This window comes from Hibiscus syriacus, unplaced genomic scaffold, assembly GCF_006381635.1.
Source record: "Hibiscus syriacus cultivar Baekdansim isolate YM2019G1 unplaced genomic scaffold, ASM638163v2 tig00111008_pilon, whole genome shotgun sequence".
Classification (NCBI taxonomy): Eukaryota; Viridiplantae; Streptophyta; class Magnoliopsida; order Malvales; family Malvaceae; genus Hibiscus; species Hibiscus syriacus.
Window position 1 is genome coordinate 1,259,900 of NW_024062951.1, and position 26,847 is coordinate 1,286,746.

Genomic DNA, 26,847 nt, shown 5'->3' on the forward strand with positions numbered 1-26,847 from the left:
CTTTGGAGGCTTCTCAAGCTTTCAGTCCAATACAATTTCACCTAAAACAGGACCTGCTTTGTCTGGAAAACCGAATCAAACAGTACCAGACGAACTGGTTTTCGGTTTTCCGAGGAAGACTCCATCTTCCAAGACATTCTTTAACATGAGAAATGTTAGAAGATGGTCTATAAGATCTTTAGTTTCCAAATCAAAATGATGTATTGTCGTTTCACCCTGCCATCCGAATTCTTTAGCAGCAAACTGACTTCCATTTCTCTGTCAAACCAAACAAATCAGGCAAACCAAAGTTGTTTCTCGTCAGATCAAAGAAATAGCTTCAAGTTTGAAGAATTGAATGTAAATTTGCCAACTTGTAGGGAAGAAAATTTACGAAGTGTACTGACAAAAGAAATTACCAAGTGTTATACATATGACCATATAATTCAACAACCAAAATTTACTACCACAATTTCTTTATTACTAACAAAAGATCCTTACGACCCGTAATTCCAAAACTAAGTTCATACAATGTCATGTCTCTTTTTCCTAATGAAGAAAGTCCAGAAAAGAAGAAAAAATAGACGATAAATGACAAAAAAATAGAAACTATTTCTAATGTTCATTTTCGTTTCTCTCCGCTTTAAACACTCTCCTGGTTACAAATTACAATTTAGCTCAATTCAACAAAGACAGCAAGAATTATTAGTAAACAATGACAGTAGACAGGTCAAAATTGCCACAGATCGATAATGGATTTACTTCATATCCTGAATGGTCGATTTTCTGAATTAGAATGGTTCAACTTAGCCTTCTTTAAATGTGTTTTCTTGGTTGCAAATTGTTGGAAAAGATCTGGACCACCAAACTTGTGCTTATTTTGCCTATTCTCCTTCCTCTTACCCCAGTCATATTCTTCATCCCTGTAATAGTTTATACAGGCATTAGGAGATTACAACCTTCAAACCAGGCAAAGCTATTAGGCTAAAGGAAACCATATTCTTTTCTGTATCTTAACAAAACCTACAGTTGGAGATTATAAATATAAAAAGAATGCATCTATGTTCACTCACCATTCATTTGGAACGTAACCAATTCCTTTACTTTCCATAACGTTTGCCTCTTCGGTATGGAGGGGTGATGCTATGCCCATATCATCCCATCTTGCAACTGCAGCAAGTAAAACAGGCAAAAGAATAGCATGAATATGCGAGCATAAAAAAATTGAATGCAGATTATGCACTTGTGAACACAAGAAATGAATTTCAGAAGTATGAAAGCAAAAAAATGCAGCTGAAATAGATAATTTAGATAAATAACGCACCAGCAGTCTCCACCAGACCTTGGGTAAGCACATGGCTATTTGGAGATGAACCTATTTTGCCCTCTTTCAAAGAATCCACTTCTCTAGAATTAAACCAGTTTGCTTCTAAGACTGAGCCAGAACTCCTTTCTGCTTGTTTATCACTTGTAAGAACAGTACCATTCTGATAAATCCTCTCTTTAACATCTCCATCTATATTTTTCGTCAAGGAACTGGAGTTGTTAACACTTTTTAGAGCAGCAACATTGGCTGCCTTTTTCCTCCTACAATGATTCATACCAAAATTGATTGTGCTGGATTTCTCGGATGTGGATGGCCCCATATCTAAGGGTAAACAATCTTTATTCAATAAAATTTCTTTATAAACATGTGCATTTATGGTGCATTTCTTGCTCCTTTTAAGTTTCTTCTTGATGTGCATGCGCAGAGATGCCCTGAAAAATTTTAATCTTATGCCAATATGCATGTTTTCAAGCCGACACTTGAGATGTTTTTTCTTTGGCTTCTTACAAAGTGCATATTCAGGAGCTTTAATTTCCAAAGATCCATTTGGAATGATGCTACAAGGGGATTCAGAAAGATTCTTTTGGCTACTATCATCTCTCCTCTCATTTAGTGTCTTATCAATGGTGCTGTGACAGGAAACATCTCTGACCTGGAAATTAAATGAGAAAGATCATAAATCAATATACAAGTAGTACTACTGTTGCTAGTGTTAGATATTAAATATGATCAGTACAATCACCTGAGTACTGTCATGGTTTGGCTTATCTGGAGACGTAGCCTGAGCATCCTTCAATGTTTCATTAGTAGTACTCGTAGATGGAGCTTCACCAGGAACTTTCTTCATGGCTTTTTCTTCCATATCTTCTAGTGCAGCGATACTTGAAAACTCAATCTTTGAAGCATAATTAATCTGGAGGCATAAACATAGAGAAAAATTAGAAACAGGTGCAAATGCCACCAATGTAGGGGAAAAGGGATACAGAAGCCTGTGCAGAGAATAAAAACTTGCATATTTACCTTCTGCAAGGTCTCTTTACTCGCAACCTTTTCAGTGCCTGAGTTATGGAGACCACCACAATTGAGTGATAAGGTCAGTGGGATTCCAAGACCCGATTTAGAGTCTCCCCTCTCATTGCAGCCACTATCTTTGGCAACAGTAGTAACGGATGAAATTCCAGTACTAAGACCACCAACATTACCAACAACAGAGCAAGATGATGGTTGCAAGTTTTCACCTTGAACTAGGTTTGAAGCACATGCTTGTGATGAGTCCTTCCGTAATGGCACATTGAAAGGGGCTAAAGTAGACTCCTTAAGGACTGAGCCTTCTGCCATTGGCTGTGCATAGCTTAGCTGAGATGGCTCTTTCTTCATGATTGTTTCCTTTGACAAGCCACCATTATCAGTAACCTTTTGAGTCATACCAGTAGACGCGCCTGAAGAACATAACTTATTACCAACATGACCAGTTTGCACATGTTCCTTCAGATTTTGATTAAAAACAGACTTTCCTTTAACATTAGATTTTAAGGCATCCCTCTGAAGAATATCAATAGCTTTTCTTGGAGCAGTATTTCTGTCGCGAACATAGAACAACATGTAAGCTTCCTGCTCCATAACAGTCAGCTCACTAACCTGGACAACCTGTTGCATTGTGTTTGAAACACATAAGAAGGGTTATTCTAAAGATCAAAGACAAAACTTCCAGTAAGAATCTTTCAAGTAATGGAATAAGAAAGAAAACAGTTCTTCATCCCCAACTTAATGTCTATTAATCCCATTACATGTGATGATATAAATGTACAGTATGTGTCATATTTGCATAAATTAAAGTAACCATAAAGTTCCAATAATGGACATCTCTTATGACTAGCAAACAATGAGCTTCTGCATCTTGCAAAAAAAATGAAGTTAATAGTTCAGCATCTTGATCCTTTCCCAATTTTTACAACAAATTGAAGAAAGGAGGTTCCACATAAGAAGAGGATAACATCCACTCACTGATGACCCCTACAAGCATTCTAATAGAAAGAACAAATCTAAAAGGAAAAATTCATTTCAAGTACCCTGTTGTCATCAAGGGAGTACCACATGCCACTTGATGTGCGAACAAAGCAGTAGTAATGGCCAGAACGAGTGCTCCATCCACAATGAACCAGAACACCATAAAGAGTGTATTTCAAATCTCCTTCCTGCCAAGTCCAACAAACTTAACTTTTCAACTAGTTATATAAAGCATGATACAAAGTTATTGGTGACACAAATTACATTCCCAATCTCCTTACAGAAGAATGCCGTACATATTGAATGCAGGATTCAAAATTCAAACAGAATAAATATAAACTGAATAGCAAACTTCTTCCCACGATCAAGGCCCTTAAAGGTCATATAAAGAAACTTCTGAATGGCGTTGCATTATTCTTTTGACACTACTTTTTGTGTCTCCCAAACCTACAAACACACTCAACAGAGAGAAGTAACCACAAGCAACAGAAGCTTACTCACATTGGAACCACTGACGAAAGGCTTCACGTCTAAGGTCAGACCAAATTCAACTTTGCAGTCAATCTTTTGCCCAAAATCATATGCATGAAATCTCTTTAGATGGATGGTAAGTACATGAGGTGCATTGTAAACTGTGAGCTGTTTGGTTGCCTTAACTTTTTGCTTGCAGCGTTGGCACTGATACTGTCGCTCTCCTCCATCTAAAAGCTCAGCAGCAGTAAATTTTTTAAGTGCTTTAAGCAAGGAGTCTGTCTTAACTATTTCAAGACTTAAATCTAGGAAGGGATCATATGTGTTGGAGCCGTAAGAACACTGCAAGCATTTAACCTGAAGAAATAACAAGAAAATATTAAATAATGCATAGAAGTATCATTCCATAAGAAGTTCGAATATGACTTGGAATATATCAAGTACATGAATTTTCATTGCATAATTGCAACACATCCAAAATTGTCAAAATCTAACAAAACTTCATACAGTTTGGTCATATCATTCAGAAAGAAAAAGAGTATACCTGACTACGAAGGCGACCACCAAAGATCTTGTGCACCAAACTCTTCTCATAAGCACTAGGGGATTCACTTGATACTCCTGAAGGTAAGCAGCACTTGTGCATGGATTCTAGTAGGTTTACCATGTATTCATGTGCATCCTCCTGTTGAGAATTTCGGAAGTTCCGAGATATGCCTAAGCATGAGTTAAGAATTACAACTTCTAGAAACTAGACAGCAAATCTCTTACACAGTAGAAATGATATAGCCACTAATATTAATGGTAATTCAGGTTTAATTTGTGTCTTTAACATAACAAATAACTTCCACAAATGAATTTCAGAAATTTATAGTTAACAGCATTGCCTAAACTAATCCCTGTAGAGTAGGGGTTAAAAAGGAAATTTCTCATGCACCACAGCTGAACAACAAAATAGTCAATGACATGATATACAAAAAGGATTCAGCGCAGGTTCGAGACCAGATCATTTGGTGCCAATATCCTCCCAGTTGATTGTAGAGCGCGGCTAACATGTTTCTGGATAGCACATAAGGCACAAAATCCAGCAATACGGCCTTCATATACCAATTGAAAACATGGACATCATCAGAGAAAAAATATATGAACATGACATGTGAAACTTGACTTGCACTTACGCCGGAACATAACCATATGCATAAACACTGAAGCACATAAACTAAAACACCTGTCAATATTGTACTCAAAACAAGAAGAAAAGAACAACATAGAGAAAAGATCATAATTTTGCTCACAAGATTTTTTATGCCTGCCACTTTGCAGATAAGCTACTAAAGGCTCTGTGTATGTCAAGCACTGCAATACCGAATTAAGAAAACATGTGTTTCCAAGATTCTCCAAACCAGCACCCTGACAATTTTTAAAGCCATGTTAGTGGTTGAATTAGTACACAGAAATCTCCAGAAAAAAAAGGCTCCACTTGATCATAACAGAAAGATAAGATTGAACATAACAGTGCCTAAAATAGAAGCTTACAATTTTACGAAAAGTTATCTTCAAACCAAGAACTGGATCCAAACCATTCTCCCACATATCTGTCCCATCAACCTTCCTTCCTATAACGCCCAATTGATCAGATCCAATTCCGTTTACCCGCTTCGAATCCGGCCCAGGGTTTAGCGTCTCGGTTCTAAAATCCCCACCGTCCAAACTTTTTAACGCATTAAAGGACTTCCTCGCTGGATGAAACTCGATCTTTTTCTTAGACAGATCAAAACTGGAAGAAGAAGAAGAAGCCAGCGACCCGTTTCCAAGATCCGAACGCTCCAGCATTTCAGCTTCGGTTCTCAATTACGAGCTACTAATCAACATTGCTTCCATGTTCAAAAATAGGGTTTGCGTTAAAAATTCGTCCCCGTTTACAATCCCAGCGAAGAGAGGTTTTCAGTGGAAGAAAATGCAAAAAAAAAAAATAACGATAATAAAGCAGAGAGTTTTTTCGGCTTCTGCGAAAGAGGAGGAGAAAGAGGGAGATGAAGCTCACTATTAAACCCTACAGCAAATACCCCAACAAATAAATTTTAATTTTTTAATTCCATGTTGATTTTGTTAGCGTGGGGCGCGGCTGACTAGAATATTTTTTTTCTGCAAACGCTTTGGAAACAACCAATAGAAAACCGCCACTATAGGATAAAAAGTAAATATGTTAGTTTTAATACAAAATAGATTCATGTAACGTTTCAAATTTTAAAATTTAATTTATATTATATTTAAAAAATAAACCATTATATTACTTTATCCATGGTTGGCCGCATTACTATTGTTAAATCTATTCTTAGTGCAATTCCGGTTTATTTTATGCAAACTATAGTTTTCCCTAAGAAGATTTGTAATGACATTGAAAAATACATTCATCGCTTCATTTGGGATTCTTCAAATACAGGTAATAAAGCGTCTCTCGTTAATTGGGAGGCATTATGTCAAGAGACCTTAGAATTTAGCAATATCATAAATTTTAAATATTTTTTTAACTTTTTTATATATTAAATAAAACCTCAAACTTTATAAAAAAAAATTAGTAAATACTCAAACATTTTAAAATAACCAAATAAACTTTTTTACCATTTCACTATTCATTTATTAGTCACTATGTCAACATCATATACTGTCATTCAACACCATGACAATTATCAATTTTCGTCAATGAACAGATTAAATTAATTAATTTTTAGAATTTTAAATATTAATTAAATGTAAAAAATAAGGCTAACTTTTTTTTAAGTTGAAGATTTCGGTATCACTAATTTTTTGGGTAAAGTATATAAATGGTCCCCTAACTATATGATAATATTTTATTGAGTCTATCAACTATTAAAAGTTATAAAATGGCCTCCGACTATAAGAAGTTACTTTGTTGAGTCCCGGACTATTAAAAGTTACAAAATGATTATTCGACTATTCATATGTTCGAAATTCATCTTTTTCTATTAAAAAATTGACAGACATCTCATTTAGAAATTAACAGTCTGAATGAGATATGATAAAATTTGATCCCAGAACAGTTTGAATTGTATAGTCGTTTGCAATTCTATAATCAAATTTTATCATATTACAATTAGCATGTTAACGTCTAACTTAAATATAAATCAATTTTTAACGAAAAATGACTAATTTGAAACATATGAATAGTTGGGTAACCATTTTGTAATTGTTAATAGTCAGCTCAACAAATCATCATCATATAATTGTGAATCATTTTATAACTTTTAATAATCGAAGAACTAAACAAAGTATTGCCATATAGTTAGGGACCATTTATGTAATTTATACTATTTTTTTTAATAAGATTTGGACCTTTGTAGAAGAATAAAAGTGAATTAAACAAAACTAAAGAGGGCAATACCGCAATAGTCGAAGTAGGATAAATGAAAGCAGAGCAAGTCAGATGTAGGGTTTGCTCATTAGTTTAAGAATGAGGCTTTGCTCTCGAGGAGGTTGCTGGTTTCCAAAGGGCGGTTGACTCACCTCCTCTGATTGGTAGCGAAGCCTATGATTTCACCAATCGAACCTTCATCCACGATAGCTCTTACCAGCTAATTATTCATTCATCGCCATTGTCTTCTCAGCTTCTTTTGTTTATGTTTCTGTTTCCAATGTTTCTTCTTCTTCTCCTTCTTATTTTCTCTCTCTCTAAATGAATGCTGCGAGGCTATGATGATATCTTCTTTGAGGGGGGAACGGTCGTTGCTTGGCGGGACAGAAACCCATGTTTATTGCAGCCGCCGACCTTGTTCTCTTCACTTTGTCTGAAAATGGGCGAATCTGAGCCTCTCTTTTCTCAATCCCCTACCCCACTGTTAGTTGAATTTTCTTGGTTGGTGGAGAAATACTCCCATATTTTAAAGGAAATCGTTATTACATAACCGTATTGTTGCCTGGAAGTTGAGAAAAGTATTGTGGACCAGGTGGACGATGCAACAAATGTTATTTCTCAGTTTTAATCCGACTGAATCAAGGCTTGTCGAGTTTGATACTCCTAAGATTGTGCGTCTCAAGATACTTCTTTGATGCTGGGTAAGCAGCATTCTAAAGACGCATTAGTGTTTGATTTCTTTGATCTATAAATATTTTTTAGGATGGATATAAATATATTAACGATATAAATTTTTTATAAGTAACTTACATAAATACAATTTTATGTATCTGAAATAATTATTATTTTTATATTAAAGCTGCTTCTATAGTTGGATGAAGATGCGTTGCAGTCTATATGTTTCTTATGTAGAAGTAGAACTAAAGACAAGTTGTCATTTGTACATTTTTTTTACGAGAATTGAAGACGTATTGTAATTTTGAAGTCTTTTTAGTCACATGAATCACTACAAGTCTTCTCTTTCACATTATAACAATTATTCTAATCTAAAAAATAATGCTCGAGATAAATTATTTTGATTTTTTTTCAATGACATTATCGCAACCATCTTGCCAACTTTTAGTTATATTCTGGTATAAATCAAAACAAACAACACATTACTCTTCGGGCTGTTATAAGTGGATTGGGTTCAACTGGACAGGACGAGTCCAGCATGAAACGTAACAATGATAAAGTAGATCAACGGCCATAAAAACGAGATTATAGTGGGACCAAACAGATCAACGGAGCGATCTATCAAACTTCCTGCAAATCGCTATTCTTTTGCCGGCACATTAAAATGCGAGCCAACCAAGCGATTGCAATGAATCGAAAAAAAGGTATCGGCTACAGCAGATTCTTATTCCCCACTCTTTCTTCTTTCGTCTTACGAATCTTACCCGAGAAACCAAACAAACAAAGAGGATTTTGTTCACGCCGAGGGAGAAAAAGGAAGAACATAGAATTTATTATTTTATTACTTTTTTTTTGTTTGGGGGGAAATTGAGAGAGAAAGTGAAAAAAAGATGAAGATCACGGCGTTAGTGGTGTTGAAGTGCAACCCGGAAGGATCCGATCCGATTATACTGGCCAACGCAACTGATGTGAGCCGTTTTGGTTACTTCCAAAGGCCAAGCGTCAGGGAGTTTATTGTCTTCGTTTCTCGAACTGTTGCTAAACGTACCCCTCCCGATCAGCGTCAATCAGTCCAACACGAAGGTATGTCATTTCGGTTCAACCTTATTTAACTTTCTTGATTTAGGGTTTGAACTTTGAAGGATAGTATTTGCTTTGTTGGTGATTGATATCTGTGGCGATTCCATTCATAACACTGTGTTTAGATATTTTGTCTTCTATATTGTATTAGATTGTTAATTTTTTGATCTGTTCCAAAACGATATTTAGTAGCAAAAGGAAAGCATAATTCGAATGTTTTTCTAACGATTAATGAAGATTTGACCTTAAAAGTATGGCTGATCTTTTCTATATTTGTGGATTTCGTTTCTCTTTGAGGTTTGGGTGTATGATTTGGTTGATTCTGTTGAGACTGGGAAATTATGATCGTAGTTTTTTCTAAAGATTCTAATTTGTTTTTTTGGTGATAACCGTGATATTAATGTAGAGTACAAGGTTCATGCTTACAACAGAAATGGACTTTGTGCATTGGGATTTATGGATGATCATTATCCTGTTCGAAGTGCTTTTTCGCTTCTCAACCAGGTAAAAGAAACTAAGTGCTCCATTTTTGCTGTTCAATTATTTCCTTTATGTTTCAATGTCTTCTGATACTATCGACTGCAACCAAGTAAACAAAATTTTAGCTATATGTCTTGGTTCTTGTAGATGGTCCTGAATATATGAAGGCAAAGGCTTGTTTATTTGGTTTGATTTGGTTATATAGGAAGTATCTAGTCAGTTAAAATTTTCATTCAACTATGATTATGCTTTGTTTTGGTTTCACTTGTGAACCTGTCACTTTTTTTCTTGATGCTTGGTATGGATGTTATTGTTAGGGTTGTAGATAGATAGATGGGTGTTTTTTACTGTTCTTTGCTTTGATTGTGAAAAGTTTCCGTTTGTTTGTATCTTTCTTTGATAAATTCCAAATGATGATGTTTTCCAGGTGTTAGATGAGTATCAGAAAAATTTTGGGGAGTCGTGGAGAAATGCGCAAGCGGATAGCACTCAACCTTGGCCCTATCTGAATGATGCTTTGACCAAATTTCAGGTATCTGGTTTTTTTTATGCATGTCTGCTGTAGTTCTAATGTGGTATGTGAATTGTACTCTTCAAATCATATCAGAGCATACCTAAAGGATATTAGTTGGAGATTTGGAGAAGTTGTTTTGAAAATCCTTTTCTAACCTCTTTCTACCTTCAGGACCCTGCAGAGGCGGATAAATTATTGAAAATTCAGAGGGAGTTGGATGAAACTAAAATCATCCTTGTAAGTATTACTTGTTGATGCATAGATTAGTGATCTTGTATGTATTCCCTTTGGCTTTCAGTTATCATAGCATGGAATCTTCACCTTGGAATATCATTATCAACAGTTCATACTTGTATCCACTGTTTGTTTGTCTAACATGCAAAACACATACTTTAGATCAAAATTGTTTTTGCTTTGTGTTGTGATAAATGATAACAATTATAGAAAGATTTGTTTATTCATAGCAAACTAATTAAGGTCATCATGGATGTTGTAAAATTTGTTTTGTGCATTTTTGGTTTACAATTTGCAATATTGCAATTTCTTACTCTGTTATCAGGAAACCAAATTGGTTTATTGATGATATAACCTATTTTCATTGGAGGAAAGAAAGTTTTTGGTGGAATATTAAAGTTTAGGCCATATCAACTGCTGCTAAATGGCTATTTAGATAAGAAGAAAAGGTCCATGGTTACTGCCAATTGAAGTATATTTAGGTTCCATTCTTTGCATGTGTTTGTTTCAAATTAGTTCACATTTCCAAATATTGTTAATGATCTGAAACACTTCAAAAATACTGAACCTTCAGTAGATTGTTTTCTCGTTTGATATGTTTGGCACATAAGCAATTAATGAGAGTACCATATGTTCATTTTCTATCTATTTTCTCAACAAGAGTTTTTTAAAGGAGAACATTGTTTATCAAATGGCTAAATAGCAGCCTATGACACATCTTCATAATCCATAATTTTCTGTCGACTGTTGCTGTTAAACATGCTTCTTGAATTGAAGATGAAATGTTGATGAAATAATTACTATGTTTGTATTAGCAATGACTGATTATTAATTCTTCTGACACTCGTTGAAACAATTATTTACTCGATGCAGCATAAAACTATTGATAGTGTGCTTGCTCGAGGTGAGAAGCTGGACAGTTTGGTTGAGAAGAGTTCAGACCTGAGTGCTGCATCTCAGGTACATGTGCAACACTTTACACAATCACTGATTCTGCTTTTCAAGACCTGTGTTTCTTTCCTATTTATCATTTTTTTTGTAGTTTCCATTGCAGTGTCAGTTTTACTTTATCCCCTCATCCTTTTTCTTTCTGTTTTAACACCTTTTTACCATCTTCACTACAACTGTATGTTGTCGCTAACACTGAACATAATTCTGGGTATTGAAACAGATGTTCTACAAGCAGGCTAAGAAAACCAATCAATGTTGTACCATACTGTAGACTTCCTAGAGAAAGCAAGATATGGGATTCACTTGTGTTAGACTCTAAAGCTTAAAGCTGATGACCGTAATTGGTTTATATATGGTTTATCAAGATTGTTTGCTTGTGAGAATTCCCGATATTTCCCTTTCTTTTGTATGAAAAGTTGAGGGAAAACAATTAGTCTTGTCACTGGAAGTGTATGACAAATAGTAGATCATATTTCTTGTTTCTGTGGATATAATATAATATAATATAATATAATATAATATAATATAATATAATATAATATAATATAATATAATATAATATAATATAATATAATATATAATATAATATAATAATATATATAATATAATATAATATAATATATAATATATAATATAATATAATATAATATAATATAATAATATAATATAATATAATATAATATAATATATATAATATATATATAATATAATATAATATAATATAATATAATATAATATAATATAATATAATATAATATAATATAATATAATATAATATAATATAATATAATATAATATAATATAATATAATAATTTGTGTTGTGTTGTTTGATCAAATCCGTTATAAGGAAAATTTTGCTCTATATTGGTTAACAGCTCGGACTGAGCTGTGCCCTGCCGAAATGCCATGACCATGGATTGGCCTTCTTAAATCACCGACAATAACACATGTCAGTGTTTTTAGTCGGGTCTTTTCTTTTTCCTCATTTTACCATGGGCCAGGGCCGTCCAAATGAAGTGATTATCGAAGAACCATGCGAAACGCAAGACATCAAATTTCTCGTATATAAATTTCATTAATATAGAATATATGTTTTTTAATAGTAGTTGTGCTGTGTATTTGTGTATGTATCTGTATACGGTACACAATTGGATATGGGTACGTTTTATGTCCATATCATAAAAAATGCAACAAATAATGAAATTAATATTATTTTATTATTTCATTATTGGTTGTATTTTTTTTTCATTATCAACAAAATAAAGCTAGAAGGTCAAAACCGACAGCACCTTGACCGAGACGGATTTCATAGAATTTTTCAACATTGTTGGGCCTCGGTAATTCCTTGTGACGGTGAATCTACCTCAGCCTTCTAGATTCGCCTGGTTACACGATTTCTTCAAAAACCAAAGGCCAAGGAAATGTTCAATTGAAATATAAAAATTTATTTATTTTATTTAAATATATGTATAATATTTTATTATATTAATCAATTTAAGACTGAATTATTAACATTTTTGCTAAAATATATTATTTAATAATTATTTGACACGTTGTATAAAATTTAATTATATTTTATTTCTTTAAAGAAAAAATTTAAAATTCTTAATTTTTTTAATTTTTAAAAGATCCTTAAATTCTTAAAATCCATCGAATAGTTAGAGATTTAAGTAACACAATTTATCAATTTGGTTCAAAGAAGTCTAAGCGGTGATAACAAAATTGGATCTCTTTTAAAATGAGCAAGATTTTATTCAACGGTAAATGAATTAAAGTTATAAGGACATATCAACGAATAAAGAAAAAAATAATTAACAGTGAAGGTTTAACGACAATTTAAAAAAAATTAATTTAATTTTTTAAAATAAATATTCTATATATTTAAAACGAATTAAGAATTGAATTATGTATCATTCATTCTAAAATGATAATAGAATGAAACAGCATAAACAGAAACAAAAACACTTGTGTTTTTAAATTAAACCTAAAGAAAAAGGGAAAATAAAGATGACAGTTTGAGTAAATCCGCTGCCTAAATCCCGACTCTTGCACAAAACCCAGACTAAACAGAAAGAGATTGAAACATGTCACGGCGGTCATCAGGGACAATGTTGCGGGCATGTCTAGTAATATTTGCACTAGTTTCAGCATTGGGAGTATGTGGACCTGCTCTTTATTCCAGATTCAAGACAACTCTCAGATTCGTTGATTCCAAATCCTCTTGTCCTCCTTGCATCTGTGATTGCCCTCCTCCTCTTTCCCTTCTCAAGATTGCCCCTGGTATTCTTTCTTTTCAATTATTATTATTATTGATAATCAAATTTCGTTCCTTTTGTGATTCTGAGTTATCCTCGGAATTTGATTGGATCGGCTGTTTCTTTATTGGAATGAATTTAAGCTATACCCATTTGTTGAATTTGAGGTCTTGATCTGCTTTTGTTGCTACTTTTGACCTCTGCAAATGTCGTGTTCAGTAGCTTTTACCGAAGTTGCGATTATATTTGACACTTCCATTCTATGTCAAATTCCTGTTATTTTTTATTTGAGATTTTGATCTATTGCTGCTTATGCTAACTTTGAAGGCACCGGTTCTCTTGGATACATGCAACTGATGTAACAAACTAAGATTAAATTTCAATTCCAATTCAGATTTGTGCTTGTTTAATCATATGTTCAGTGGAGGAATTTAAAAGAACTTGTTTTTGTTGTCATTGGGAACTAATTACAGAACCCTTTGTTCTGTATCAACCTTGTATCCCTTTAGTCCCTTCTTTCCCCATGTGATAACCTTTCTGGATTTAGGCTATAAGATTTTCATAGTCTTAAAGAACCATTATCTCTTTTTCCTAGTGAGATTGTTCTTCTTCACTCTAGGAAAGTAGGTATAAAACACTTTCTTGGGTTTTTCTTCAAGGAAATGACTGTCGTGATTTCACAGTATTTCACACTTTGTCTAGCTGTGTTGTTGAGTTTGTGTAGAATGAAACAGGATAACATATATTTTCTGTGAATGATGTGAATTGAGTATAATTCAGCTATTTTCTTTGATTATTTTCAGTGCTTTTGCACCATTGATCTTCTTGTTAAATCAAGCGTCCAGCATCTTAATAAATCTGGCGTTGATAATGAAACAGTACTTGCATCCCGGCTGCTTGTACTCTTCATAAACCACGTTGATACAAAATAACAAGCACAGGGTGAAAACTTATAAACTTCTATACATTTCATGAACTTATATTTTTTTCCTTCTTTCTTTTCGCACCTGATATTTTGCATCCAGACTATATAACCTTGTAAATGTGAGCAGAATCTTCTGCTCATTGCTCTGTTGGTTTCCTTATTTCTTGCGGTTCCTGCCAGTAATCATGGTGGTGATTGTAAATATTTTGTTTCATGTTTTCATGCGTCTTGTCCTCAAAACTTTTTGTTATCTATGTGAATTACTCACATGGTTTTTGTGCCTTTGTTGTTCTTTTGCAGGGTTGGTCAATCTCTCCGTCATAGGTTAGAGTTTATTCTTTCAACTCAAATCGATTGGTGTTTATGACTTAACGCTTTATACTGGTCATTTTATTTATATAAAATCATTGCCCTCCCTACTTCCCAATGGCGACAATTATGTATGCAATGATATGATTAATGGTGACACAGATTGTGGAAGCAATGACCCTGATCTGAAGCAAGAGATGGAGAAGCAATTCGTGGACCTTCTGACCGAAGAGTTGAAGTTGCAGGAGGCCGTCGCTGAAGAGCATGCACACCATATGAACATCACCTTTGGTGAAGCAAAAAGGGTGGCTTCCCAGTATCAAAGGGAGGCAGAAAAGTGTATTGATGCCACTGAAACCTGTGAGGGAGCCAGAGAACGAGCCGAGACATTGCTGATAAAGGAGAGGAAAATTACGACGATATGGGAACAAAGAGCTCGACAAATGGGTTGGGAAGGTGAATGACTGTTAATATAAATCATTTGAATATCGTAGACTCTTGAATTTGAAGGCTCCCCCATCCACTGCGATATTTATCGAAGCAGGCAAGCGAAGTTGCTTGAGCCTCGAGTAGTCTTGTTAAGGAAAAATTCCCCTCACCCACCCTTCATTTGTAGTTGCCTTAACTCCTTTATAAGTATCTAAACGATTTTCACCTCTAATTTTGTCATACTACTGTGGTGCAATTTCTTCACTTGAAGCAAAGTTATAGTACAGGCTGTTCTATTTTCTCTCTTTTTCGTGCAAAAATAAGTTCAAAAATACTTCACTGTTCCAATGTTTGATTAGGTTTATAAATGTTTTTGCTCAAAATTATTAAGTCCAAGAGTGTTGACTGTGACACTAAGACTACAATATTAAATAGTTGCAGCGAATATAGTTAAAGGGATCGACATAAGGATGCAGTCCGTTATAAAGAAGTGAACACCCACTGCCATAAAAAATATAATCATTGTTTCCCATTTATCTCCCTAAAGGCATCCACCGACACAACAGGGGAAGCTTTTGAACATTAGAAAATGGAAAATGGAAAATGGAAAATGTTTTAATTTCTTTATCAAGATAATGATTTTTACCCAAAAATATAATATTTTACAAGGTTGAATTTCACCTTCAATAGTATGATTCTACATATCAGAACAAATGGAGTAAATAAAGGAGTATGAATTTTATCAAAATCTGCAGCATTTTATCATTTTCTGACCCTCCAAACAAACAAAATAATCATGGCAGATCAGCCATTGACTTCCACTAAGAACGAAAGACAAAGAAGCACATGCGTAGCATTCGAGTTAAAAAGACAATGAGATGCCCAACAAACGCGGTATCAAAACTTTTCCACGTTCATGCATCCAGTCTCAATACACAGCTGTGTTCTTCTTCAATTATATATTCATTATAAGAAACCCTCTCATTTCATTATAATATTGATCACTAGACATAGCCACAATTAAATATTACAAATTCAGATCTACCCAAATAACATTGTCCCATTACCATTGTAGATGTTTGATTTGTCCGGGGCTCATATCACTTGCAAATGAAAACAGTTTTGGGGGTTAAAAACCAGAAAAGAAAATGTGGAGGCCATTTCTTTATTTTTTTCATCGTGGGTAATAAAAACTGAAATGTGCAGTTTTTACGTGGGGGAAATAAACTGTAAATGGAGGGGGATGGTCAGTTTTTTAATGAAATAACCACCAGAAACGGGAGAACAAAGAGGGAGCAGATACACAGTAAGAGGCAGAAAAGAAAAAAGAGAGGCAACAACGAAAAAGGAATAGAGAGAACGGGGGAGATTGGAGTCGAGAGAGACCATTACGAGAAGAACAGAGATTCTACTTGTTTTTTTTTTAAAAAACACAATAGCGCAAAAGAAAAGAAGAATGGTGTAAGAGTTTTCTTTCCCATAATCAAAAATTAGACAGTGTTGTCACAAAGGGATTTCCTCGACCCTATTTCATTGGAAGCAAGCAATAGAAACAAGTCAATTGTTTTTAGCATTCGAGTATAAGTAAGCAAATTTCCAAGGTTCTTCTCAAATTCTTCTTTTGAAACTCTAATTTTTTGTTCTTTATTTGAAACTAACAGAAAAGTAAAGGAGATAGTTTAAATGCTTGCCTTAATTGTAGTTTGCTTCATTTTGCCTCATAGCTGTCGAATATATACCATTGAAACAAGGGGGTTGTGTTAGTTGGAGTAAGATAAACATGTTCCTTATTAAAATAGGAAGAATTGGGTTTTTATAATTTACCTTACAGTGTGTCGGTATCGTTGTATGCGGTCGGAGTTTGGAGTTTCACGGCGGCGTTTGTGGGAAGAGAGGGATATGATCGAAGTTTGGTCTAGTGCCGAGTTTAAGTGGTCGTTGAACTTTGGAGTTATACTGGGTATCGAACGGAGTAGAGATGGCCACCAGGACATGGTGGCCGAGCGATGGAGCAGCGGTAGATTTCCTTTTCTGGTTTGGGCAATGTGCGTAGGAGAAAGAGAGGGGTGACTGAGCGATTAGGTGTTCCGGTGAGGCCTTTTGGAATCTGTTTTGGGTGTTTTAAACATTGAGTTAGAAGTCAAAAGGGTGAGATTAAAGTTAAGGGCTGTTAGGGGGTCGGTTTAAGATACTAGGTCGGTGAAGTGGTGACCAAGCGGCGGCCATAGGGGTTTTTTTAGCGAGTTGTGCGACAGATGGTAGCCATGGAGGTTCTATTTTAGGTGATATGCGATCGTGGGGAAGAAGAAGGGAGAGATAGAGAAGATGAGAGGAACGGTTGGGTTGTGAGTTTAGGATTAGGTTTAGTTTATAATTAGAATTTATATTAGAAATGTTAGGGTTAATTATTCGTAAGTCATCGTCTTTTAGGAGTTATTAGTGTGAGGTCCAGTATATTTAGCTTAGTATATTTTAGTCCTCGATTAGAATCTTTTATTTTTCATTTTAGTTCTCATATTTTTCGCGTATTTGATTTCATCCTTAATTAGTAATATACTTAAAATATGTTTTTTAGACATTTCACTCTTAATTTTCACATGTTTCGTTTTAGTCCATGTTTAAGTTTCTTATGTGTATGTATGTATGATTAGTTAGGATTCATTTAGGGTGTATGTTTATCCTAGGTTTGAATGATGGCGATATGTGTGCATATGTTATTATATGGTTCATAAGCATGGATTTAGATGTAATATATCCTTTTATTTAATTGATCTTTACATGACATCATTTTGGCATAATTTGCATGATAGCCTCACTTGCATAACTCGACATATTCATAATTGGATTAAGGGTAATATATTTTTAATTTAAAATTGTTTTAAGTGGGCAGTCATAACTGATTTGAGGTCCGCTTTTAATGATTTTAAAATAAAAGTGTATCCCGAAAGTGAAACAAAAAATTGATTCGTCACCTAAAATTTGGGAACGAGAGAAAAAGAAATGTTCGTTTATTTAAATATATCGAGAAAAGGTTGTTATATCTTTAAGATCTGGTCTCGATATTTGTAAATAATCGAACATTCTTTATCTTTCTAAAATGACTTGGTAATTTTAATTTAATTTGTTTGAGTGTTTTTGAATGTTTTAGATTTACATTTTTATTTTATGGGATCAAAAATCAAAATAAACTCGAATTTGTAAAGTTCATTGCAAAGACGTTAATTAATCGACTAGGTACCGATTTAGGGCGTTGTGGGGGTGATAATCCTTCCCAACACGTAACTGACTCCCGAACTCGGATTTTGGTAACGCATACCTCAAGTTGTTGTTTTAATTAAAGTTAATTTTTATTTAAAATGACAAAGTATTTTTGGGTGCCCAATCACACCCTAATCAAAGATTGGTGGCGACTCTTCGAACCGTATTTTTCGATTGTAAAGGAAATTCAAATTTTTTCGAAACGAGAGGTCTTTTAAATCGCATATGTTTTTAAAATGAAAAGAGACAATTAAGAATTAATGTGGTTTTCAAAATCTCACATTTTTTCACCTTTTAAGAAAAAAATCGTTTCGACAACTTGGCGACTCCACTGGGGATTTTTTTTAGAGAGTCAGGCCGATAGTCGGTTAATTAATTATCTTTGCAATTGAAAATTACAAATTCGTTTTAATTTGGTTTTTTGATCCCTTGTTTGGTTTTTAATAAGTTTCGTTTGTATTTTGATTTCTTTAATTTAATTCGATTGACAATTAAATAGTTGTACTAATCAGTTTGTTAATGATTTCAGAATAATGGTGTGTTTTGGGAATTGATTTTGAGTGTTTTATTGATTTTTTTTTTCGATTTTCCTCACACACTGCACAGCTGCATTATCATAACATGAGCTAAAACCCCGCTCCGTCCTAATTAAGTAGGAGTGAGAGACTATGCCCTCGTGTGGTTTTCACCTCCGTATGGGATAGTGGATCGCTCCTGGAGCTCACGCCTTATGGTCCTCGTGATGGTAATCACCTCCGCATGGACATAAGGAGGTGTGTTCCCTCGAAATTGAACTCGATCCCCTAAAGCCTGTGATGGGCCATGATTGAGGGTTCGACAGCCCAAGGGGGTACCGACAAGGACAATTCGAGAACCTATTACTTTAGAACCTAACCCAGCATATAGTGAACGTAGAGCCCGAACTTAGGTTGAGCCAAACCTGAACCTTAAGAATCCCATGAGGAGGGTACACAAGGAAAAGCTTTTTTGAGTCATTTATTTTCGTTTTTTTTGAATAAATGCATGCGAACTAGATATCATGCGGTTAGGTTTATTTTTTTTAAGCATGCGAATTAGATATCATGAGGTTAGGATTTCTTTTTGTGGATAACAAAGCATGGGGGTAGATATCATGTTGGGTAGGATCTGATAAAGCATGATTGGGTAGTCAGCATATGTGGGTAGGATTTTTGAACAAATTATTATCCTGAATTAATTGCTTCATGTTTACTAACCGATCTTTTATTGTTTTTGCCTTGTTTCTTTTCTGTTTTGCATTGCATTGTCCATTACATGGTGTTGATTTGGGGTCGATGTCCATATAGAAGGCCAGTAATATGGAATGAACGGTTCAAAAAGAGGTTGAGGACAATACAGATGTTCTGAGGTGATCGAAACAGTCCCAATTGACCAAAGGAGACAGCGTGATGCCTGGATATGTGTCAGAGTTATTTGGTTACACTCACATCAACGTACGTCAGAATGATCTGAGTGAGCTAAGAGAGATATGGGGAAGATGGGAAGCAGCCGATAAGAAGATGTTTTATCAGTTGTACGGCGATATTCCTTATCTTCTGGATGTTCTTATTGACCGAAATCTGTTTAGAGCATTGGCGCAGTTCTGGAATCCGGCTTATAACTGTTTCATATTTGGTAGAGTGGATCTAACACCAACAATAGAGGAGTATCAAGCTTTGGTCCGTTGTTCGAGGTCACAGATGGATAGAGTATATACCAAGCTGCCAGTCACTCCTTCGTTTAAGAAGAAATTACTATTGATGACCTGAATGAGTGAAGATTGGGTAATCAGAAACATTAAAAAGAAGGGAGACAATGAGTGCATCTCTTGGGCTGCTTTGAAAGAAGTAATTGATCATCACCCTGATAAGAGAAAGAAGCTTGACTTGTTTGCTTTAGGGATTTATGGGCTCGTTATTTTTCCAAAAATGTTAGGATATGTAGACGTATCAGTCGTTGACCTGTTTGAAAGATTAGACAAGCACGTGGATCCTGTTCCAGCCATTTTAGCTGAGATGTTCCGGTCTTTGAGTTCTTGTAGGCGCGAGGGAGAAGGACGCTTTATAGGATGTGCGCCTTTGCTGCTAGTGTGGATTCTGAGTCATTTCAAACATATTGAAAGAGCACCAGGACGAGTGTTTCTAGAGGGGTTTTCGCCTTTGAAAGATTTTCTTTCTAAAGAATGGCTTGGGGGCTTCACCGAAGAAAAATGGATGGTCATCTTCAAGGATATCAGAGATGGAGATATTTTGTGGCGAGCTTCGTGGAATACCTCTTCGAATATACTTTACCGATGTGGAGAGCGAGATTGGGTTCTTTTGTCAGGTATATGGGGTTCTGTTGGGTATGCACCGCTACTAGTTTCCAGACAGTATGGATCGAGGCAGTTCATTCCAGCCACGTGGGACTTGGTAGGATCGGATTTTGCATTCAAAGGAGATCAGTATAAGGGTAAAGTTAAAGGGGTTGCTGAGGCCTGGAAGCAAACTCGTCGCGTGAATTTATTCACTTATAATCTCGAGTTATCTCAAGAGTACGAGCAGTGGAGAAGCGGTCGAGTAAATGACAACATCCCGATGGTGAATCCTGAAAATATTCAACCGGTGGAGGAACAATTGAGAGTGGTGCCATCTCCATTAGAGTTAGCCAAGTGCGATTTCGAAGCAGAACGGAGACAATGGAGAATGACTTTATAGAAGCTAGAAGATGAAGTGTATCAAAAGGGATTGGAGATTGACATTCAGAAGAGTAGAGCAGATCGAATTGAAAAAGTAGAGAAACAACTTCGGCTAGACTTTGATGATCTTCGATCAACTTATCAGCGAATGGTAAAAGCTCAGGCAGGTTCTAGCTCGAGTAAGTCTATCGAATTGAGGCAAGAGGTGGCGAGCCTCAAAAGAGTAGCCGGAGAGAGTCAAGAAGAGCTCAAGCAAAGCAGGCACCAAGTGAAGATTTTATCGAAAGAAAAGGATTCTTTAGAGTGGCAGTTACGAAAGAGTCAAGCTCAGAATGAGAAGTTGAAGGAGAAAATTTCAAGTTTAGAGACTGTATTACGACGATACCGAAACAGGGAAGGTAGCTCGAGCCAGGGGGAGGTTGAAAGTTTGAAAAAACAAGTGAGTGAGCTTGAAGCCATAGTTCAAGATTTTCAGAGGCAATCAAGTGAGCTATCGATAGTTCCTTATGAGGGGGATATACAATGGCATTTTTGATGGGAGCGAGCTCAGGCGAAAGTTAAGCAAAGAGAAGACCTTATTGCTTGTTACTTAGGACACGAGCGGAGAATAGCTCAATATTTGGTCATTCTATCTGAGGAAGCTGCTGATGTAACTAAAGAACTGGATCCCGAGGCTGAAGAAAACCAGAAGATCGTGGAGTTGCTAGCACATGTACAGCAAATTGGAGAGATGGTGCAGATTTATTTGTGATATGTTTCAACTTTGTAATTGAGCGTCGTTCTAATATAAAGAGTTGTTCTAAGGAGTCGTTCCAAGATCAACACCCTGCATTTTGCATATGCATTTTTAATACATTTAAATTTTTGCATCGCATTTTATTCATTCATAATCATATAAATCATATTATTTAATAAACAATAATGCTAACAAAATAACTCTGTGACAGAGTAATACTGGAAAATCCCAAGCATATCTACAGAACCAGGAAGAAAGTTATGGAGGACAAACTTGCCCAAATTGAGAAGGCTCAGTTGGAGTTACAAGATAATATCAAGAAAATACAAGAAGATATGATTAATGCCCAAAAGGAGATGTTTGCCAAGTTTGCGAGTATGTTGGAAGGAAGAAATCCAGAACATGGGAAAAGCCCTATGCCAGAAGGTGTAACTGAGGACCCACTTCATCATCCAGGGTTAACCCCAGAACAATCTCAGAACGTTCAAGTGACCCCTGTTCATGTCGGGAAGGTGCACATTAATCCAGTCGGTGCTTCTGTTAACGTACAGCCTGGATCTAGTTCATATCAGGAAGAACATCAATATCATCAAGTTCCGGACCTTGATGAAGAAGCCAAGAATGACCAAAACAATCTGTTGGAAGAGAAATAGAAGCAATTAGAAAGAGAGGTCAGAGACATGAAGGAAGATACCAGTGTCTATGAATTTGACTCAAAGGAGTTAAGTCTAGTTCTTGATCTGGTCTTGCCTCCAAAGTTTAAAGTTCCTGACTTTGAGAAGTTTGATGGTACTAGGTGCCCCTCTGCGCATATCACAATGTTTTGTAGGAAGATGACCGGATACATAGGGGACGATCAATTGTTGATACACTGCTTTCAGGAAAGCTTAACTGGCTCGGCAATCCGATGGTATAACCAGCTGAGTAGAGCTAATATTAAATCGTGGAAAGACTTAGCTAAGTCCTTTCTTGAGCAATAAAAACATGTGAAAGATGTTAGGCCCAACAGGATGATGTTGCAAGGAATGAAAAAGAAGTCTAACGAGAGTTTTAGACAATATGCTCAAAGATGGAGAGATATAGCAGTGCAAGTCCACCCGCCATTGGAAGAGGAGGAAACAAATATGCTTTTTGTCAACACCTTAAAGGCTCCTTTTTTCTCGCATCTTATCGGTAATCCTTATTGAAGTTTTGCTGATGTGGTTACAGCAGGAGAAATGATTGAAATGGCAATTAAGAGTGGAAAGCTCGAAGGAGGAGAGTCTAGTAAGAGGCCACCAACGAGGAAAAAGGAAAGCGAAGTCAGTAATGTGAGGCAGTACGATTCTAATAACATCACTGTTTCTCGTCCTCAAGGAGCAGGGTCGTCAACACAAAATGACAATAGACAAGGGGCAAGGGACCAGAGGAGAGAGAGGCCTCAATTTGATCCAATTCCGATGACTTATAAGGAATTGTTTCAGATTTTGTATGATAGACATGTGGTTTCGCCGTATCACGTGACACCAATACAACCTCTTTTTCCCAAATGGTATGATGCTAGTGCTCAGTGTGAGTACCATGCAGGGAATCCTGGGCATTCTATTGAGAATTGTACTGCTTTTAAGAAGGTTGTCCAAGCTTTGAGAACGAGGAATGTCATCAACTTTGGTGACAATGAGCAGTCGAATATAGCTCAGAATCCGTTGCCAAGCCATGCAGGGGCAGGAGTTAACGCGATTACTGAAGAGAAGGGAAAGAGAATTGTAAAGAATGTTAGTGATGTGGTATCACCCATGAGTTGGGTGTGGTGCCAGATGGTCAAGGTAGGATTGTTGAAGCCCAGTTTGACAGGTGAACAGTTTAACAATGGAGAGGTATGTCTGTATCATAACAGTGAATGACACAATATTCAGCAATGTCCTGACTTCCTATCTTTGGTACAAGACATGATGGACAGTAAAGAAATTGAGTTCTTTAGAGAGATTGCTGAAGAAGAGGAAGCCGAAGTTTGCGCTTCAGAATAATCGTCTAAAGGGGTATACAATGCCAGTTGTCCTCTAATTATTACTCCCAAGAATCGAGTTGCTAAGAAGGTAGCCCCGAAAGTGGTTATTACACCTCCATCTCCATTCCCATATCGGGATAATAAACAAGTGCCTTGGAGATATGATTGCCAGATGGGAGATGTAACAAAAGAGAATGAGGAAGTAGATGAGGTGGGACGCTTTACTAGAAGCGGTAGGTGTTATTCTCTTAATCCACCTAAAGAGTCTGAGAAGAAGGTTGCAGTTGATAAGGGGAAAAAGGTTGATGTGCAGATAGAAGAAGATAAGCATGTTATCAATGAACCAGTAACCGAGAGTGAAGCGGTAGAATTTTAAAAGTTTCTGAAGCATAGTGAATACAGTGTTGTGGAACAGTTATATAAGTTGCCTGCTCGTATTTCTGTTTTATCGTTACTTTTGAGTTCAGAGGCCCATAGGAATGCTCTATTAAAGGTTTTGAACCAGACTTTTGTTTCGAAAGAGTTGCCCATTGAAAAGTTGGATCGGTTAGTTGCCAATGTACAAGCTGATAATTTTTTATCTTTTTCTGATTATGAGATCCCTTCTGGGATGATGGGTAGTCAGAAGGCGTTGCACATTACAGTTAAATGTAAAGGGCATGTGTTGTCCCGGGTCTTGGTTGATAATGGTTCAGCTTTGAATGTGATGCCCTTAGTGACTCTAAAGAAGCTTCCATTAGATAGTACACTTATGAGAACCTGTCAAAGTGTGGTTCGAGCTTTCGATGGGACTAAAAGTGAAGTGTTGGGCAAGATTGATGTTCCTCTAAATATTGGTCCAGTAACTTATGAAGTGGAATTTCTCGTAATGGACATTATGCCTACGTACAATTGTTTGTTGAGAAGGCCTTGGATTCATCAGGCCGGTGCAGTTCCGTCCACTTTGCACCAGAGACTGAAATTTGTGATTGATGGAAGGTTGGTATGTATTCATGCTGAAGAGGACATTATTACTTCTGTTTCTACTACTGCTCCGTATATTGAAGTTGATGAGCAAGCCGTTGAGTGTTCTTTCAGATCGTTGGAGTTTTTCAATGCTACGTTCGTGGCCGAAGGCAGGAAGATACCAAAGTCTCGATTATTAGATTGTACCAAGATGAGGCTCAAATTGACTCTTGAAATAGGAGCAAAAGTTGAAAAGGGGTTAGGTCGACAGTTGCAAGGACCGGTGAATCCAATATGCCCTGAGATCGATTTGGTTTGGGGTATCAGCCAACTCCGAAGGATAAGCTGAGGGGAATTAAGAAGGGTCAGGAAATGAGAAAGGCCAGATTGGCTGGTGAAGACCTTAGTTGGGAATCCATGACCTTCTCGCCGTTGAGCAGCATTTTCATATCTGGGGGGACATATGTTTTAAGGGAATTCAAAGAACACTGAGGTGATGGTTGAGGATGCCTTGGGAAATTTAGGCATTAACGCTATAACTGATGATGAATTTGAGGAAATGAGAGATATTGGCATTTATCCTGCACCGCCAGGCTTCGTGTTGAATAATTGGACCGCAGAAGAACTGCCTGTAGTTTACAAATCTTTTACAGAGTAATGCACTAGAACTTTCTCCCTGTTGTTCATAGCCTGGGGCAATAGGTGATTTTAATTAAAGGGTTAAGCTATTTGTTTTTTCTTGCTTTCAATAAAAGATGCATTCTGTTAGCTCCAAATGGCAAACATTCTCCCATACATTTCATTCATTCATTCTTTATTGTATATATGTATGTATTTATTTCTTTCTATTTATTTATATGGGAAAAGATCCTCCCATATGTATATATGTATATATATCTTCTCTTTCATTATTTTTTCAGGAGCTCAGATATCAATAATATGAATGCCAATGACTCTGACCCGGAGATTGATTTCGAGAAGCCTATATGTCAAGGAGAAATCGAGGATTGTGATGATGATGAGGGATATGAACTACCTTCTGAATTGCAGAAAATGGTGGATAATGAAGATAAGCAGATTCTGCCTCATAAAGAGTCTATTGAGATTTTGAATTTGGGGACAAATGAGGATAAGAGGGAAGTAAAGATTGGTACCACTCTGTCAGTTGGAGGTTGACATGATTTGATAGAATTGCTTCAAGAATACAAGGATGTGTTTGCTTGTTCATACGAAGATATGTCGGGTTTAGATACAGAGTTGGTTGTTCACAAACTGCCAATAAAGCCTGAATATAAACCGGTACAACAAAAACTAAGAAGAATGAGACCTGAGATGCTGCTCAAGATTAAAGAGGAAGTGAAAAAACAATTTGATACCAGGTTTCTTAAAGTGGCCAAATATCCTGAATGGGTGGCTAATATTGTTCCAGTACCGAAGAAGGATGGGAAAGTTCGAATGTGTGTTGACTACAGGGATCTCAACCGAGCTAGTCCAAAAGATAATTTTCCTTTGCCACATATAGACACGGCTAGTGGATAATACTGCTGGAAATTCTTTGTTCTCTTTTATGGATGGTTTCTCTGGCTATAATCAAATTAGGATGAACCCTGAAGATATGGAAAAAACGACATTCGTTACCATGTGGGGAACGTTTTGTTATAAAGTAATGCCGTTTGGATTGAAGAACGCCGGGGCAACATATCAAAGGGCCATGGTGACGTTATTTCACGACATGATGCATAAAGAGATAGAAGTTTATGTCGATGATATGATTGTCAAAGCTAAGACAGAGGAAGAACATATTGAGAATTTGAGAAAGCTTTTTAAAAGACTAAGAAGATGCCAGTTAAAACTCAACCCAAATAAATATACTTTTGGGGTGACATCTGGGAAGTTATTGGGATTCGTAGTAAGCCAAAAAGGAATTGAAATAGACCCAGATAAAGTAAAGGCTATTCAAGACTTGCCACCCCCATGAACACAAAAAGAAGTCAGAGGATTTTTGGGGAGATTGAATTATATAGCTCGGTTTATTTCACAGCTGACGGAAAAGTGTGATCCCATATTCCGCCTTCTTCGTAAGAATAACTCAGGGGAATGGAATGAGGATTGTCAAAAAGCTTTTGAAGCAGTGAAAAGATATTTGTCGAGCACTCCAATCTTGGCGCCACCTATCTCAGGCAAACCATTGATTCTATATTTGTCGGTTTATGAAA

At 36.1% G+C, this 26,847-nt stretch overlaps 3 protein-coding genes across 3 annotated transcripts; 2 read left to right on the forward strand and 1 right to left on the reverse strand.

The window, feature by feature from the left end:
- Positions 1 to 484: 484 nt before the first annotated feature.
- LOC120149663 (ubiquitin carboxyl-terminal hydrolase 23-like) lies at positions 485 to 5,814 on the reverse strand. Its single transcript, XM_039162389.1, has 11 exons — positions 5,321 to 5,814; positions 5,080 to 5,194; positions 4,771 to 4,881; positions 4,329 to 4,501; positions 3,815 to 4,141; positions 3,376 to 3,501; positions 2,327 to 2,953; positions 2,039 to 2,219; positions 1,304 to 1,951; positions 1,053 to 1,149; positions 485 to 902 (listed from the first exon to the last, which is right to left on the reverse strand). The coding sequence occupies exons 1-11, from the start codon at positions 5,615 to 5,617 to the stop codon at positions 743 to 745; spliced, it is 2,862 nt and encodes a 953-aa protein (XP_039018320.1). The 5' UTR covers positions 5,618 to 5,814; the 3' UTR covers positions 485 to 742.
- A 2,728-nt stretch (positions 5,815 to 8,542) lies between these two features.
- Positions 8,543 to 11,533, forward strand: LOC120149641 (VAMP-like protein YKT61). Its single transcript, XM_039162371.1, has 6 exons — positions 8,543 to 8,915; positions 9,319 to 9,416; positions 9,820 to 9,924; positions 10,078 to 10,143; positions 11,014 to 11,100; positions 11,312 to 11,533. Exons 1-6 carry the CDS (start codon positions 8,723 to 8,725, stop codon positions 11,360 to 11,362), a joined length of 600 nt encoding a protein of 199 aa, XP_039018302.1. The 5' UTR covers positions 8,543 to 8,722; the 3' UTR covers positions 11,363 to 11,533.
- A 1,566-nt stretch (positions 11,534 to 13,099) lies between these two features.
- Positions 13,100 to 15,312, forward strand: LOC120149634. The gene is made up of 3 exons (XM_039162368.1): positions 13,100 to 13,372; positions 14,573 to 14,596; positions 14,744 to 15,312. Exons 1-3 carry the CDS (start codon positions 13,177 to 13,179, stop codon positions 15,043 to 15,045), a joined length of 522 nt encoding a protein of 173 aa, XP_039018299.1. The 5' UTR covers positions 13,100 to 13,176; the 3' UTR covers positions 15,046 to 15,312.
- Positions 15,313 to 26,847: the final 11,535 nt, after the last annotated feature.